The sequence below is a fragment of the Carassius auratus genome, chromosome 37, assembly GCF_003368295.1.
Source record: "Carassius auratus strain Wakin chromosome 37, ASM336829v1, whole genome shotgun sequence".
In the NCBI taxonomy this organism is placed as follows: Eukaryota; Metazoa; Chordata; class Actinopteri; order Cypriniformes; family Cyprinidae; genus Carassius; species Carassius auratus.
Window position 1 is genome coordinate 28,328 of NC_039279.1, and position 18,881 is coordinate 47,208.

At 38.1% G+C, this 18,881-nt stretch overlaps 1 protein-coding gene across 1 annotated transcript; it reads right to left on the reverse strand.

Annotated features, from left to right (window-relative positions):
• Window positions 1-1,421: 1,421 nt before the first annotated feature.
• On the reverse strand, window positions 1,422-17,992 carry LOC113055773 (alpha-tectorin-like). The gene is made up of 34 exons (XM_026222121.1): window positions 17,908-17,992; window positions 17,612-17,684; window positions 17,494-17,520; window positions 15,742-16,161; window positions 14,786-15,175; window positions 14,630-14,701; window positions 13,883-14,275; window positions 13,350-13,751; window positions 13,165-13,260; window positions 11,857-12,237; window positions 11,667-11,774; window positions 11,266-11,387; window positions 10,819-11,097; window positions 10,575-10,670; window positions 10,330-10,483; window positions 9,907-10,160; window positions 9,670-9,816; window positions 9,009-9,588; window positions 8,298-8,881; window positions 7,647-8,211; window positions 6,936-7,540; window positions 6,262-6,832; window positions 5,905-6,110; window positions 5,532-5,741; window positions 5,010-5,198; window positions 4,628-4,917; window positions 4,057-4,328; window positions 3,482-3,601; window positions 3,200-3,384; window positions 2,881-3,038; window positions 2,537-2,782; window positions 2,235-2,397; window positions 1,879-1,981; window positions 1,422-1,765 (listed from the first exon to the last, which is right to left on the reverse strand). Exons 2-34 carry the CDS (start codon window positions 17,658-17,660, stop codon window positions 1,662-1,664), a joined length of 8,541 nt encoding a protein of 2,846 aa, XP_026077906.1. The 5' UTR covers window positions 17,661-17,684; window positions 17,908-17,992; the 3' UTR covers window positions 1,422-1,661.
• Between the last annotated feature and the right edge of the window lie 889 nt (window positions 17,993-18,881).

Genomic DNA, 18,881 nt, shown 5'->3' on the forward strand with positions numbered 1-18,881 from the left:
ATCCTCACCATCAATCTCTCGAGTAAGCAAAAAACAATACAAGAACATTTATGTTAATCTGGTCAGTGATCGAAACTCAAGCATGAATTTCTCTGAAAGAACAATTCAACCAGTGCAGCAACATTCTACAAAGCATTTAGAATTGAAAGTAAAATAGCAGAATGAGTCTCATGCATATTATCAAAGCAAAAAAAATCATCCTTGTTCAGTTTAAATAGTGTCTGTGCATTTATTTGCAATCAAGTCAACGATATAGATGTAGATGAAGTGACCCCAACTAAGCAAGCCAGAGGTGACAGCGGCAAGGAACCGAAACTCCATTGGTGTCAGAATGGAGGAAGTTCTTCTCTGACCAGACGAAACCAGCAGTTCAATTCCAGGCTGCAGCAAAGTCAGATTGTGCAGAAGAATCATCTGTTTCCTGTGGTCTTGTCCTGGTGGTCGTCTGAGATAAGGTCTGTACAGGCAATCTGTATCTGGGGCTCTAGTTGTCCTGGTCTCTGCTGTATTTCAGGGCAGTAGAGGTCCTTCAAATACTGAGGTGCTAAACCATTCAGGGCTTTATAAGTAATAAGCAATATTTTAAAATCTATACGATGTTTGATAGGGAGCCAGTGCAACGTTGACAGGACCGGGCTAATATGGTCATACTTCCTGGTTCTAGTAAGAACTCTTTCTGCTGCATTTTGGACTAGCTGTAGTTTGTTTACTAAGCGTACAGAACAATCACCCAATAAAGCATTAGAATTATCGACTGTGCATTTCATTAGTTTTTCAAATTGGTGTGTTTCACCAGGCTGCGAGGAAATATAGAGCTGTGTATCATCAGCATAACAGTGAAAGCTAACACCATGTTTCCTGATGATATCTCCCAAGAGTAACATATAAAGCATGAAGAGTAGTGGCCCTAGTACTGAGCCTTGAGGTACTCCATACTGCACTTGTGATTGATATGATACCTCTTCATTCACTGCTATGAATTGATGGCAGTCATATAAGTAGGATTTAAACAATGCTAATGCACTTCCATTAATGCCAACAAAGTGTTCAAGTCTATGCAAAATAATTTTGTGGTAAGTTGTGTCAAACTTTACCTTCTAGATAATTTCAACAGCATTTTGTGTCCCTATAATATATGCCTTATAATAAATTCAGTAAACACATTTCTATATCGTTTTTACCTTCTTCTTACAGACATGAGTTATGCTGTTCAAAGTATATTAAATCACTTGACTCTCTATCATGATTCAAATATGGCATACATTTTAGTCAGATATTGTACTTCCCAACTCTGTTTGTCATGCTTTGCCTGTTTGGGTTTTGTTTAGTTCTTTTGTAATTTTAAAATAATTAGAAAGTGATCTGGAACAGGTTGTTTGTCAAATTTTATAAAAAGTTGGATGATTAAAAAAGCAACTGCAGACCAGGTATTACTTTTTAATAATTTTGCATGATTAAGCAAGAAAAAACAAGAATCTGATTGTCTCTGGTAATGTAGTACAAGTAAAATAAAATTCATTTAGTACAGAACAATTAATGTAAAACTGAATATGGAACAAAAAAATACATTTATGACAAGAAGACATTTACCCTCCGATATTCATCAAAATGCCATTAGAAATTAAGCATGTAAAATATAACATTATATTTGAAGGAAAACATTAAAACAAGTTCAGGAATCCAAACAGAGGAACAAGTAAAAGCATCAGAGAAGCACACAGACGAGAAGCCTCGGAAACCTTCACTTGCTGTGGGACCCACTTATCTGTGGACAGGGAACAAATGCAGTAAAATGTAATGTATTGAGAGCAGAAATCAACAGAAACCTTTATTTGTAAAATACATAAATAAATATTTAATTTAAAGTTTAATGATCACCTGTGCTTCCTTCAGACAACATCAGAGGACCCAAGGATATGGAAGCACTGTCATGGAAGTCCAGAGACCTGCGCTCTCTCCACTGATGTTCAGAGTTACAGTCCTAAAAGAGAAATGCAAAAACCCAGTTGCGTGAATGCAAATATCATTGCACAAACATGAAAAGGCATGCACAACGTCTCCAGCAGAAGACAAGCTTTACCGCCATAGAGATTAAGGGTAAAATTTTCCTTCCAATTTTTAATGTTTGATCAACAGGGTTTTATAAGTGGTAAATTCTTAAACCCTTACAATTTAACCATTACATCCTATACACAGAAATATATTAATAATTCTGAGAGGTTTTGTAAACTCACCGTTGAGCAGCGATTGCTTGACAGAAGGCACAGGTGAACAGCGCAGTGCAGGTAAAGTTTAGTGGAGTTTGCAGTGAAGATGAACATCCTGAAGGAGAAACGGCTGGATGTCGAGACGCCGTTCTGCAGCAGCTCCACTGTGTCATCATTTGGATTGGGACACCTGAGAATATTAACAATGACAATCAACAAATCAAATTATTTTCTTTCTTTCCACTATACAAAAATAGAATCCTGTGCTTTAATCTTGAAATACTGAAAGACAAAGTTTCACAGGTTATCCTAAAACAGCACAGCTTTACTCTGTGAGGATGAGATCCCAGCGGAGACTGTAATCAGGATCATTCACAGGTGTAGCCCAACACGTGTCCATCACCAGAGCAAACTGACGGCTGTCCACCCCCTCGACACGCACTTCCACATTCATCTTCTGGTCCAGCTCTGCATCCACTCTACCAGTGAAGGGACGAGTAAACTCATCATCCTCATATGGAATCATCCGAACCTGATATCTGCCTTCTCCAGCGGGAAGAGTCTTGTGCACAATGCTGGTGAAATAATGGATAGACCTGTGTTAAAACTACTCTGCTTTATGGCTATAATTGTACTCCTTTAATAAAACAGCAAATCTGAATTTGACTCGCACCTCTCCAGTGGATTGATTTCCACATTCATGGAAAGTGTTTGTGTTTGAGGATAAGCACAGCTGAAAGAAAGCTTGAGGATTTTCTCTCTGCTGATGAGACCTTCTGACCTCGGTGTCCCCAGAATATAGTTACTGTAGATGAAGTGGGTGCCGTTGGCCTGTGGACAACATGTTTAACATTTTGACTGATTTGAAAACAATAAAAACTTTAAAAAATATAAAACCCCCAAAATTATCATCTGATTCAACTATTGGTTTTATCAAACACTACAAATGTTTGGATAGTGTTTTTGAATAGATTATACATAATATATCCTACCAGAAGATTTGTGCCACAGATATGTTCATCATTATCAAAATGGAATTCCACTCTGCCATTCCGGACTGTTCCTCTGCAGCTGGGATCATTGAGGTGTAAGACGTCAGCTGGAAAACCAGCCTCAAAGAGCTGACAGCGAGACACAGACATGGAGCCAGAGCTGCTTTCACAGCTCTCTGAGAAGTCTGAGAGAGAGAGAAAAAAAATCTAATGATTGTCAGAAATATTAAACAATTAAATGTTTAAAAAAAAAAATCATATTTGCTGTGGAATGTTACCAACCAAACGAGTCAGCTTGAGGTCTGGGTAGGTCATCGTTACACAAACAGCCATAGACACCACTTTTCTTCCCACACCACTCATCCTCAGAGCAGCTAAGCTCAGAGCAGCGATCTCTCACATCTAAGAGAAGCAGAGATAGATGAAATATAAGAGACATTAAGTCATAATAACAGAGCCAGAGCTCAACATTCTGAGCACCCTGAATAAACTTTGCTTTACATTCCTCAAGGTAATAAAAATAGATACATTTCTAACGATTTAAAGTGAATTTCAAAATGTTCAATAATTTTCCCAATGAGATACACAAATATTAGCGTGTTAGAATTTTTTGTCTGTTAGTCTATTTTAACTGAGATTTTATAAATTTATTTTTAAATGATCTATATAAACACCCTATACATGTCTAAGTCTATGTTAGCTGTGGAATTGCAACTAAGAACTAGCAATGTCAGATTTGTTAAAGGTTAGATTAGCAAAATCAGTTCATGAATCAAAGCTCTTTCATGGACTGAATAAATTTGGAAGCAGTTTGTCAAACAATAATCTGGGTTGAATGACATGTTAACAAGACTTACCACACCGCAGAGCCGAGCGCCATTCTGGGATCTGTATCTCCAAGATGGCACAAGCTGTCTCATAGGCCTCAACAGCTGAGCATAACATGCCATTTGCACGTGTGTACAGACACAGATCATACACACAAGAATAGTAGTAAGGTGCAGGGTCAACATGAAGATGGCAGTTCTGGAAGGGGCCAGTGGTGTTGGTGATAATACTACAGAGATCAGAATATCTCTGTCTGGATGGACACTCATCAGCATTACCAGTCTGGTCTCTGGCACCACAGCTGAAGAACACATGAAAAAATGAAAGTCAGTTAAATGGTTACACTATTTCATCTCTTGGACAAACAAAGAGTTCACAGGTGAACAACAAACATTATTCTCAACTTGTTTTTAGGCAATAAATTTGCATGAGATATTTTAAATTGGACACTGTGTATTAACTCTATAAAATACTAAATATAGTAAACAAAAGAAAAATTAAACCTTTGGACCTTTTTCCCTGTCCAGTTTTATTATCAAAATAAACCTGAGAATGACCGACCAGGTAAAAACAGCTGTCCTAACGTCTCATGGTTCTTACCCTGGGATGCTGGTGTCTGATTGCCAGCTGTGGCCAAAGGAATCATCATCAGGAGCGGGGTCTCCACTCGGCAGCACTTTATCATCTGCAGGATTACCATTGAAATTTCCACACATTCCGCACAGAGATCCATAGAATCTTTCACTTGCTCTGACTAGAAGACTGTTATGTCCATCAAAATGGACAATGAATTCATTGAAAGCATTTAGAATTACGAATCCCTGCTCCTCACGTATCTCTACTAGATCATTGTTTTGATACGTTGGTGAGTCAATGGCGGTCCCATCAACCTAGAAGGAAATTATAAAATTTCAACATCTCAAAAGAGAGAAAGTGAAAGATAATATTTTTTTACATTGACAGCATTTGAAGTCCAACTTACTTTAACTTTCCTGTTCTGCCCAATTGTGATGTGCGTCTGTTGTCCATGCTGAGACAACCAAACATCCACTGCAGACACAAATGATACCACCATGTTCCCACGGTGCCTGTTGGTGGCCACCACACGGAACTCCAGATCATTTTCGGTCACATTACCACAGGTCTGAGCAATCTCATATGAGCAAGTTCCCTAACAGAACACAATGCACATAGTCTTCATCATTTCTTTCATTTGCAAAACAGCTGCAACTTCATACCAAGATGTTTCTTGTAAGACATTAAATAAATTCACAAATAAAATAATTTTCAGTGCCATGTAAAATATTATGCTGTATATTTAGTATATTAGTATATTTTATATATTTGTATAGTCTGTAAATATATTTGCCGTTTAGATAGTCTAACACCAATAGCCCTCCTTTGAATAAACTGGACTGTTAAAGAAGTTATCCCCTAGAATTGGGTCATAAAACAACAGTTAAGGTAATTGTCTACAAAAATAGCAGAGATTACTAATTCATACCTGAAAGTGGGCCACAGCTCCATCAAAGGTGATGTAGTGGGGGTCACCCCAGACTGTGCAGGTAGACATTGGACTGTAGCAGTCACGATGTCCATTTCTGACCGCACAATCCATGGTCGGTGGGCAGCCAGATGGAGAGCAGCGTAGATCATTTGGAGCAAAACACTGACAGCGTTGGGAACATGTTGAATCCCAGAACTGTTCACCAATCTATAAAAAAAATAATGATAATGATGCACTTTACGTGTTCATGACATAATGTCAATGAGTATATTCACCTACAAAAAAAAACCTTATAAAAAGCTGTGTGCCTCATTATCCTTTGCCCCTATGTGATAATACTTAAACGAAAACATAATACTTAAATCCTTACATTATAGTAGAATCCATCATACAAGCAGCCACATTGCTCCACTGGTATGCAGAGTCCTCCACTCCTCACAAATCCCTCATCACAGAAACAACCTTCGGAGCATGTGTGTTCACAGCTAGCATCAATGCTGCTGGCGCATGTATGGCCACAGTCTGTGCCACACACCTCATAATGGCTGTTTGGGATGTTTGAGGAGCACTCCATGACTAGAAATGCAACAACAAAGTGTATTTGTAGAATGCAATTAATATCATGTGCAATATGAAATCTTTGAAATAAAAGGGGACAACTCATTGAATAAAGAAAACAAATTCATTTGTGGTTGGTATTTTTACAAATTTTACAGACTGTACTTACCACAGGATGCACTTTCTCTCCAGGGATAGACAACAGTATTGGCAGATTGACATGCACTCACATAGGCTTGGACAGAGTGACACAAGACATCATTACTGTTCTCAGAAATGCACACATCAAACACACAGTTATCAAAGTAGGCTTGTGGATCGACAGAACCATGGCAGAAGCTAAAGGGACCCTGACTGTCCCTGATGATCTCACACAAGGCTTGTGAGATCAGAGTTGTGCTCTCATCGTGGCAATTGCCAGGATTGATGCCGCCTCCACAGTCATGATTGTATGACGTGTCATTTTCAGCCATCCATTCTGCCCCAAACTGGTCTGCTGAATGTGCCAGAACACCTGAAGGAGTGAGGAAGTCATCTTCGGGAAGGCCATTGAAGTTGCCACAAATGCCACACACAACTCCATTGTAGTCTGCTGGCACAACAATGTTTAACTGCCAGGAACCACCATAACTGACACCGAAACCAAAGTCAGTTGAGACATATACAAACTGTCCTGTGGAGTAGACAGAGACCCGACCAGAGTCAAGGTAGACTGGAAGGTTTCTGATCTCTTCATCAACCTGGTTGAGGAAAAAGTAGAGATGGTAATGAATAATGAGAACAATATAGTTTTTCATAGTACAAATACTCCATGGACATTTTCAGTGAGTTTGAACAGCTTACCTTGACAGCAGAATAACCGTTCATGTCCTGTGACATGTGCACAAGGTGCCCAGAGACGTTGACAAAAACTTCGACAGTTATTGACACTGGCCATTCATGCCACCCATCATTTTTTGCATCGACCTGGAAGTGCGGTAGACCACGAGTGTCATCACATACTTTGGCCAGAACATATCGGCATCTGCCTTGAAAGTCAAAATATGTTCCATCAAAAGACTTATAATGTGGGTCTCCTGAAGCATAACAGCTACCATGTGGATTAGGATGGCAGCCATACTCCCCATCCACCACACGGCAGATCTCCTGTTCACTGCATGATGATGGTGTGCAACGGACATTTCCAGTGATTCCATCACAGACACACAGGAACTGACACTCTTCACCATGCCAGAACTGCTCCCCAGGCTGCCGATAACGCCCATCATAGTGGCAGCCGCAGCCAGTGGGGGGAACACAGTGATCTCCATCCAGCACCAGTCCATCATTGCACTGGCAACCCCCCTGGCATGGCAGCGTGCACTGGAAGGGAAATGAGAGACTAGGGCAGGATGCAGGACAGGATGTGCCACACAATTCAAAATGGGTATTTGCTGGACAGTTCGGATCTGGGAGGTTTAAGATAAAACATGAAAATGACAATGAATGATCAGCACTTTGAAGGATATATATGGTTTTAATTCTGAAAATCATATCATATTACAAGATACTAACCACAGTGGGTGAAACTCCTCCACTCTCCAACTCCGATGCCATTCTGTTGGCAGTGCAGTGTGTAGCCTCGCAGGGCCTCACATAGAGCCTCCCTAGCACCGCCCGTCTGCTCCAGCATCTGAATGCAATCTTCAATCCGTTGCCAAGGGTCTAGTGTTCTGCTACACTCAGCAAATGGTCCATCATTCATGGCCATGATGCTGCAGTGCTCTCTGAACTCACTCCTGTTCTGATATTGACCTGGTTCCCACATGTCAGTTGGGTCCTCACAGTGGGCTGAAAGGGATCCATCACGCCAGCTGTCTGCAAAAAGCTGGGAGTCATCCATCAGGACACCATTTGGGCTGTAGAATTCATCTTCAACGTTTCCATTCAAGTTCCCACACAGACCTCCAAGTGTACCATTGTAAGTGGTTGGAGCTATGATTCGGACAATGTGTGGCCAGTCAGCTCTAACAGTCACTCCAAAGTTTGTCTCCAAAACAAAACCTCTTGCACTGCTGTGATAGATATGGATTTGACTGGAACCAACACTTATAGGTAGACCAACCATCTGTCCATCCACCTGAGGAGAAAAAAAAAAGTCTGACTTTGATCTAGCATTTGAGTTTTAGATAATGGTTAAATGCTGAAAAAAAACCATTGCCTAACCTGTACATTGCTACCTTCTCCCAATTCAATGGAAACATGTGTTCCCCCTGTCTCAAACTTCAGGAACCTGGAAAAGTCTTGAAGGCCTCTGGGTACTTTCTCAACTGTCAATACAAAGTATGGCAGTTGGGATGGCCCCATCACTCTTGCAAGGGTCAGTCCACAAGCTCCTGGGTATCTGAAAGTTTGTCCATCAAAGGTGTGGTATGAACCCAGGCTTTCAACTGAACAGGTAGCATAACTGATAGGTCTGCAACCCCTTACACCATTATGGAGTCCACACACTTCAGCTGGACCACACTGGTGTTGAGTGCACACCATTGACCTGCTATTGCAAACGCATTGCCTCCCACAGTCCTCGCCCAACACTACCGACTGTCCTTCAGAGTAATAGAAGCCCTCAAAGACACAGCCACAGTTTACTTCAGCTACACACTGCCCAGCGCTGAGGATGTACCCATCATCACAAATGCAGCTCTCCTGATTAGGCAGGGGACAGTTTATTGGGGCAAAGGGGTTGCTGCATGTGGCAGGGCAGCTTGTTCCTTGGGACTCAAAATGACTGTGCTCAGGACATTGAATCTCTGGAAATGGAGGGCAGAAGTAGGAATATGCATCAAACTCTGTGATCTTTCACACTGCACAGTTATTTCAGTTACACAAAGTTGAATGCAAAACTAAGTTCTACTGAAGACATAACAAGGCACTTACCGCAAAAGCCTGGTTGTCTCCACTGCCCTAGTTGTACACCCTGTTGTTGGCATTGAGCAGAATACACATTGAGAGCTTGGCACAAAATCGGCTGGTACCCTCCTCCTAAGCAAAGGTCATAGACACAGTTCTCTATGTAGGTCTGTGGCGAAAACACAGAGTGGCAAGATGCAAAAGGTCCCAAAACATCTCCTAGAATCCCACAGTGGTTTGTGTCACTGTAAAGGCTCATTTCATTGGCGGTACAAACCGCACAACCTAGACCTGTGCACCTGACATCATGGCATTCAGGATCTGTGTCTCCCTCTACCTTCCAAGAGTTGGCAAAGTCAATATCTGAGCTCAAGATCTCCCCAGAGATTGAACGGAAGTCATCTTCAGGATGTAGGTTATAGTTTCCACACAGACCACATGTGGCATTCTGGTAGTCATAAGGTACAGAGATGGTGACGTAGCTATATGCATCATATGTAACTAGGAGACCAAAATCTGTGCTGATGGCCAAGGAAAAACCTGACTGATAGACTTGGATGGAACCATTGTGGAGGGTGAATGGTGTTGCTATAAAGGTCCCATTAACCTTGACAATGTTGAAAAAAAGGAAATTAGGAAAATGGAAGGATGGCTGAACTCAATATTACAGCAAAACAGTGATACTTACCTTTGCTTCATGATAGTGATCTTTAACCAGTTCAATTTCTTCATTATAGACAAATACTCTGACCATTCGAGTCCATGACACATGTGTGCTACCCCGATGCTCATTTTTTCCCTCAATGCGATAGTACGGCAAACCATTTCCACAAGCCTATAAAATGTCAAAAATCAGTATCAGTAAAGAATCCCCAGTCTTGTCGAATCTATACAATAAATACAAAGTCATAGCAACATTACTAACCTCAGACAGAACATATGTGCAGGTTCCTTGAAAGTGAAAAATCTGATTGTCAAAGGTGTAGTAGTGAGGATCACCAGAGATGGTGCATGTTTGCCGCTGAATGTTCTGACAAGAGTATTGGAAAGCAGCTTGACGACAAGCTTGGGAATAAGTGCAGGGCTCAAAGCTGCACTGGAGGCCTCTTCTGGTACAGGTGCATCTTTCCTGGCAGACAGCATCACTCCAGAAAGAGTCTCCTAGCTGCACTGGCAAACCTGTAAAAGAGACTTAGGGTTTATTTATATAAAAACCTAAAATCATTTGTGTAATTACTGGAAGGACTCACATATAGTTCACTAGTATGCTACAGTTAAATTTGAATAGGTCATTCATAGTTTGGCTGCAAATAGCAAATGTGGCATGCAGTTAGGGCAGTAACATTACCATTAAATTGACAGCCCCGTGATCCATGATCGGTTCTGAAGGCCCATCTGCCTGGCACATTGACATTACTGCTGTGTGGTAGGCTGGTGATGTCATTCTGGAGTGATCCAGTAATTGAGAAATGGTGGCTTGAGTCGATAGTGTCATAACCGGCCTAATGATTGGAAGACATCCAGATGTCTGCTTATTCAGTTAATCATTGAAAATGCAATACCTATCATAGAAACTTGTCATCTTGTGCATACCTGTACATATCGTTGTGTTGGAGCAATTGCACCATAGTTCATTATAACAAATGAAAGATGGCCATTTGAAATCAAAACCACTTGGAAAGATGTTTCCTAAAAAAAAAAAAAAAAAACAGAAAAAGTCTGAATATTTTTAAAGGAAGAAAGAAAATGTTATGTGGTGTACTGATTTTTATTTGTTTGTTTGTTTGTTTATTTAGCGGAAGCGGAAGACTTCCATGGAACAAACTGGGCTACTTACAGTTCCTGAATTGTAGAAATACGCAACTCTATCCCATGTTGCAACAAAGACCCATGAAGCAGAGAAACTCAAGTCAGGGAAGTATTGGTTTATGTCTTGTGTTGCCTGTGTAAGGACACTGCCAGAGGTGTACTGTTGATATGAGATGACACCATTCCACTCATTGTCAATATCTGTCCAGAATGGAGCAATGAGGTCTTTCCCTCCATAGGCTGGGAACTGGTATGGAGAGTAGCTGTACCATGCCCCGTCAAAGGTCAAGTGTCCATTGTTGTTGACCTGAAATAGAACAGGACTTATTATTACTGTATGTGCAGAATTCTTATAGAATACAAATAATTTTTTGTCACAGAAATGTAAACTGCAGTCGTTTTTCCCCATTTACTTTTTAATTTTTAAGTTACAGACACTCAGCATTGAAAATCCTCCCATTCCAAAGTGACTTACATAAATTTGGTTGTATGTTTGTCCAAAAAATATGAATGGCTGCTGCAAGTATATAACTGATGAACTCCCATCATCACTGGGTGCATTCACTGTGTCTCCAGTTCCATATGGATAAAATGGCCCTGCAATAATAATAAAAAAATAATAATAATAATTCATATATACAATGAAATGATGAAATACAACAAAACATGAAATGATGATATATGAATGCACGTCATCATGGCTGTAATTACCTGTGGCCTTCTGCCTACTTTAATATAGCTGATAATATATTAGCTTATGTAACTTTATGAATTATTTTGAATTATTTACATGCATCACAAACATATATAACATGGATCCGATTTGCTCATGCAAAACAATAATCCTTCACATTGTAACACACTGCAATATATTACCAGTCGTATTGTCCATGGTTGTAGTTTCTATGGTTGTGGTTTCTGTGGTTGTAGTTTCAGCTGTGGTTGTATATATAGTAGTATATGTAGTGTTTATGTTGCTTGCATCTGAAACAAATTATAAATATATTTTAGAAAAATCTGCATTATCTCTTTCATAAACTAAGGGCACATGTAAATAAATATTTACCTGCACAGTATGCCAAACTGCAAGCACTTGGGTTCACAAACTCATAGACATAATACCCTCCTGGACAGGCTTTGACTTTAATGGGATTGGATTGAAAAAAGCAGCAGTTATTGTCATAGTGACCGCAGACATCTCGAGTGACCACTCCATCCTCAACTGTTGGATGTCCTCCATTCAGCCACAGTGGAGCATCAGTGCCACAACTATACTCCCCAACACATGTGTCTGGCATCTGAACGCTCTGACCCTGAATGAAGAGACGGTACCAGCCGTTCCAGCTGACCCAAATGTCACACATTATTTGAGAGGAATGTTGATTGTTGGTGGCTCTCCACAGTTCATCCAGGACAGTGTAGTTGTAGCAGGGGTCAACAGGGGGAGCTGGTGATATGGAAACATTAAAAACATAAATGTTCCTGACATAGTTAATATTATATACTTGTCTTTGTAAAACTGAAGTAGCGGTATGAAATCTTCAGAATGCTCTTTCCTGAAGCTCCCTGTTACTCTTGTGCTTTTAGTTATTCAAAGCTGAAAATAGTTTCTTTTGAGTTTGAACATATTTTATTTAGCTGTGAAAAAAAAAATTGGATTTAAGATGCCAGCAATGTGCCCTTTCACAATTAAGAAGAACAATTTAAAAACACACTTCACCTCTTATTTGCAGTGAGGGATTTGTGTGTGGTGGTCTGCATATAGACCACTTATTAGGGGTCCTATCATGGAGAGAAAAAAAAAAATCGTCTTTGTGCCAAATCAGATATGACTATAAACTCTATTAAATTCTATCAGTAAATAAACTTGAAATGTTATAATTTTCTCTATGATTTTTTTCTTTTATCCATGTTATCGTGTATACATGCTATTAAGGTTATTTCCTGCCCCTGATGGTTGTAGTCTGCAAACAATTTGAGTTTTTGAAAGGATTCTAAAGAAGTCTGAGAAACAGTGGTGATATATTTTTCATTATGAATTAAACAACACTTCAGTACTTTATTCTGATTAACCATCTGTAAAATTCTATATAAACTGTAATATATAGAGTTAGAGAAGCAACAGAATATGTCAAGTAACACAGGGAGTCTTTAGACAACTGTTGTCTTTTCCTTCTCATTTATATTGCATTCTCATTTTGTGAGCTGCATTACAATTTCTTATGTGAGTTTTACTCATATTAAGTTAATTTAACTGTAATTTTTTGTTTAATGCAACAGAAACAGAACAATTTTTTTAGAGACTGTGTGTAATGAAAATATGTGCAAAATGATACACATGAGAGTTTATAAATGAAACAAGACAAGACTTTACCAGTGGTTGTGATTAGTGGAGTAATGGATTCTATGGGTGGAATTCTCTCTGTTGTTGTAGACACTGATGGGGTGGACTGGTTTGAGGCTTCTGGTACTAAGACATTTTTTTAATCTTGGTAAATAATTTGTAAAAAAAAAAAACTGAAAAGTAAATGAATAAATTACATATGAGTAAATACTCACCTACACAGTAAGCTCCACAAAACATTGGTTTGACAAACTCATAAACATAGTAATTTCCAGGACAGGCTTTGACTCTTATAGGATGGGATCTGTAAGCACAGCAGTCATACCATTCAGAAGTACAGACCTGACGGGTGACCACTCCATCTTCCAGCTGTGGGTGAGTGCCATTGAGTGACAATGGGTTATAAGTGCCACACATGCCATAATTAACACATGATTCTGGCATCTGGGCATTTTGACCATTATAGAACATCCTGTACCAGCCATTCCACTCCACATTATAATCACACATGCCATAGTAATAATTGTTAGTATAGATATAGTTGTCAGTGGCTCTCCAAGGCTCATCCAGACTGGTGTAAGTGTAGCAGGGGTCCACACTTGGGGTGGTAAAAGGTACTATTATGAAAAGGTAGAAAGAGAACATCACATACATCAGATTTATTATATTCAAGATAGTAATATGAAAACCAACAGTACAACTGATAATAAGCATGTCAGATATAATAATGAATGAATGCACACAATACCTGCACAATATACTGGTAATGGTATTGAAAGAGTTGGTCTGGTAAATTTGTAGACGTAATAATTTCCAGGACAAGCTTTAACTTGGATTGGTTCAGACCTGTAGCGACTGCACTGATCATAGCGAGAGCCGTAAACTTCACGAGTAACAACACCATCTTCCAGACGAGGATGAGATCCACCAAGCCACAGAGAACTAATGCTTCCACATGACATGTAATAAAAACACCACTCAGGCATCTGAGCACTCGACTCATTAATGAAGAGCCGATACCAGCCGTCCCATTCTACAAGAGTGTCATCATGATCAGAGATGTATCCATACATGGACCAGGAATTGAGTGTGCTTCTCCAGTAGTTGTTGAGTACATTGTAGTTTTCACACGGGTCATAATCTGTAAAGTGTGATATCAAAACAAACAAGTTATACTTCACTGAAGAACTTCATAAGTGCAAATCTTTACCAGTAAACAATCAAGAGATTGTTAAATTTGATTATGTGTCACCCCTGAACACTAGACCCGAGGATCATAACAGTATATGTTTGAATAGGGGATCAGGATGAGGGATCAGGAATATGGTTATGCAGAATAAGGCATTTAAATGTGCTTTGTAGGTACTAGTAAACAGCCAATATGCTAGTAAGATCGAACCTAATTAGAAACTAGTTAATGGGGGAATAGTGCTCCCTAATCTCAAGTGTTACCATAAATGCATTTAAAAGTTGTAAACATAAATATATAGCTTACTCGACGTGATGCTGGATCCAGGGACTATATCTGGACTTACAGTAGAAGCCACCTGTGAAATAGTGCTGACATCTACAAAGAAGGACATTCAAGGCATGATTGAGATCATTTTAAATGGTTTAAAAGACTTTAAAAAGTGGTAAAAAAGGAAGCTACCTGTGCAGTATCCTGAACATCCGATTTGTGGTTTCACAAGTTCATAAACATAGTAATTTCCTGGACACGCTTTCACTCTGATGGGGTTTGTCTTGTAATTACAGCAGCCAGCCCAGTAAGTCCCTCCACAGACCTCTCTGGTCACCACTCCATCCTCTATCTGAGGATGAGTACCATTGAGCCACAGACTGATGCCTGTGTTACAGCTGTATGAATTAACACAGGTCTCTGGCATCTGGATGTTCATTCCATAGTAGAAAAGCCGGTACCAGCCATTCCAGGAGAAAGAGTCATCACAAACGTTATCTCCACTTTCATTGTTGGCTCTCCAGGGACGATCCAGAGACTCATAGTTGTAGCAGGGATCACTGCTGAAGCTTTGGAAAGCAACTGTCATGGTATTTGTAAAAGTACTGTTAAAATACTGTATTTACTGTACATTAAAGGCAATTCAGAGTATTACATTGTGAAAAAAATGATACGTTTAACTTTTAAAAGAAGTAATGTTATGTACAGTAAACGGGTGTATAGACTAACACACATAAATCCTAACATTTAAACAACAAAAACTGTTTGAATTAATTTTTAGGTGGAGGACAGGTCAATTATGTAGAGCTATTCATTAAGAATGGAGTAATTTAGTGATTATGTATTATAATAACATGCAAAAAACACATCACGTACAGCAGAAATGTGCTGTTATTGGTTCATCTAGAGTTGTGAAATTTGAGGAACTGTGTTACAACTAACATGAGATCTACAGTAGAGGAGTGCTATGAGAGTATAGGGAGAATTACAAAGAACCTACAGAATGTTTAATGAACTGCACTGATTCTAACTGGTTAAACCATGTTTAAATTAAATAATAAATTAAAATTCATGTTAAATTATAAAATAATCAGACAATGAACTCTTAAGTCTCAAAATTTTGAAGAGGAAAAGAGTTAAAATTTCACCTGCACAATATGAAGGTCCAGGGGCTGATATGATGGGTTTGACAAATTCATAGACATAATAATCTCCTGGACAGGCTTTGACTTGGATGGAGGTGGATGAGTAGGCTCCACACTGATTGGAATACCACCACCACCCCCACATATAACTTCCCAAAACTTCACGGGTCACCACTCCATCCTCAACTCTTGGATGAGAGCCGTTGAGATACAGCCCAGTTTCGCCACCACATCCCACAAAACTCACACACCACTCAGACATCTGAGCACTTTCTCCATTCAGATACAGCCGATACCAGCCACTCCATTCAACAAGAGTGTCATCCTGTCCAGAGTACTGATACAGGTTTTGCCGTATGTCTCTCCAGTATTCATCAAGTATGTTATAATCATAGCAGGGGTCAGAGCTGGAAGTTGTAGATTCTGAGAGAATAAAGACATAAAAAAGGACAGTCCTGTGATGATATATATACTCTCTATTTATGTGGCAAACAGTTGTGTCTTTATGACCTGATAAGATATTGGGATACTACACTAGGGAGGGGTTATATAAACTGACTGAACTTGTATCCTCAGTTTAAAACATTCTCTCACTAATTTAAAAAGATTTACTAACTAGATCTGCTTTCATTTATAGGAGCTATATTCACTTCCATCAGCTCAAATGGCTCTTAAAATCTCAAAATATATATTTATTTTGAATAGGCTGTAAAGTAAATCTGTATTGTAAATATAGTATTATATAGTATTATAGTACCACTTGTTTGCATTTGTACAGGAAACATTTATTTTCTAGAAGTACTGAAGCACTGAGGCTTTCAATAAAATCTGAAAATGTTTATTGACACCATAAAGTGAAAATAATGTATGTAATCTAAGTTGTATGCATGCAGTATGTAAAAATGTACAATTTCCTTAAAAATGTGATATAGTTGTCATGTCTACTATCCTCTCTCTCTTTCTCATTGGTTTTCAGTTCCTGCTGTTCCAGCTCTGTCCAGCAGGTGAAGTCTGGTGTTACTGTTCTGCTGTCAATCACGGATCATCTGTTGCTCCACCCACTTCACCTGTTCATCATCTTCTTATCTACATGCATATTTACCTGCTTTCTTCAGTATTGATCAGCCACATCTTTCCAACCTTATTAGTTTGTTTATAATTCAATGTGATTTCTTGTCTGATTTTGACTTCAAGGCATTTCTATAAATATGTCTTTAGCAAACCTGACATTTGAGTCTTCCTGATATATAGTGCTTTAATACAGTGAAATACACTGGAAGACCATTTCATAAATTAACACATATTAATAGATACTGTATAAATTGTCAGTTACTAAAGAATCTCATTGTTGTGAAATGTAAAGTTGGAATTATGAGAAATGAGGTCACAATTGTGAGAAATAAAATGTTCTTATAAGTCAAACCTGACTAAACATAATATTTTTGTACTTTTGTCTAAACACATTATATAGTCAATAATTAAATAATAAAATATTTTTTCATAGAAGTGATTATTTAAAAAAAAAAAAAAAAAAAATATATATATATATATATATATATATATATATATATATATATATATATATATATATATATAAAAGGAAAAAAACTGATATTAAACACAATAGAAATGTTGAAATATGAGAATTCATATCAATAATTAATCTAGTTCAATTATTCCTTTTATACGTCTTTTTACAGTTGTAAAGGAAAGCAAAGGTGGAAAAATAAGTGATTAAGTAAATAATTATTGTACCTGTAGTTTGTCCATTGATTATTTCACCTGTTGAATACACAATACAAACATAATTAATTAATATTAGGGAAAAACTACTAATTATTCTCAAGCAGATGACAGATGATAAAACTCTCACCATTAATCAGCAGCAGTAGTGACACACACAGAGAGATCAGAAACCTCATTGTGACGAAAGGCAGATCCTGCACCTGCACACACATTTACAACAAATACACATACATTCTTATATTCCTAAATTAATTATATAGTATAAGAATATTATATTCTTTTAGATTTAAGATTTTTTTAAAGGAATTTTTACTAAAAGGGTATTAACTATTATAAAGAAATAACTAAATAAACAAACATATTTTTTTAAGTAGCTCCCTAGTCTTTAGAGCCCAATGCGATGACATTTAGAGAAATATGTACCTGAGGTTAAATGCTGCTGCAGAGCAAACTCAGAGAGATTCTCTCTTCAGCAGCCGATGATGATCTCCAGCTCTCACGATCTCATCAGTGCCTTTATTAATACCAGTGGGTGGACCTTTACTGGAACCAAGAGTAATTTCTTAACAATGTCTTAAACCAGTTTTTCATGTGACATGGAGATATTTGTTATTTGAACGGATTGTTTCCTTGTGTCCACCTGCATTCACAAACACATTCTTTCACTCTGTGCTTGAATTAATCTAAATGTAGATGGAATGATGGCAAGTCAGTTTGATTTCATTTTCTTTCTTGTTTTTTCCAAAGCTGCTTTACAAAAAGAGTAATATAAAATCACCAATGAGTGAGCTAAAGGTGACTGAAAAGATGAATGGCACTTAATTTAATAATGTTATAATTCTGATTGTGAATAAAGTTTAACCATATAAATGATGGTTAATATTATATATATATTATATAATATATTTTATTAATTAAAAACCACTGGAAGGATGCAGGCAGTGGCTTTAAGATGGAGATCTTTAGAGGTGCAAAATTTTAACACAAAGAGTTACATATTTTTAAAGCAACTAAAAACTCAAACATAAACCCAAAAATTAACTAATGTCTTAAAAACAGCTGGGAAACAACATGCTAAGTAGCAGGATAACATTAGACAAATTAATGGTTATTTAATATTTGGATAAAGGGAAAAACTGAGAATAAGCATCAAATATGCATGAAATCTGATTTATAAAGATAACGTAAAATAAACAGAATTAGGCAAAACAGGCAAATGTTGGCACTTCCCCAAAGTGAGAAAAATCAATCAATCATTCAATCATTTAATTTAAAGTAAAATCAAGTCTGCAGAATAAAGTCTAATCTTGGATAATTGAGGGAAGTGAACACTATATTCAGGTGCAGAATTACACTCTTTAGGAATCTACTACATTAATCAACTGCACATTTTAGCA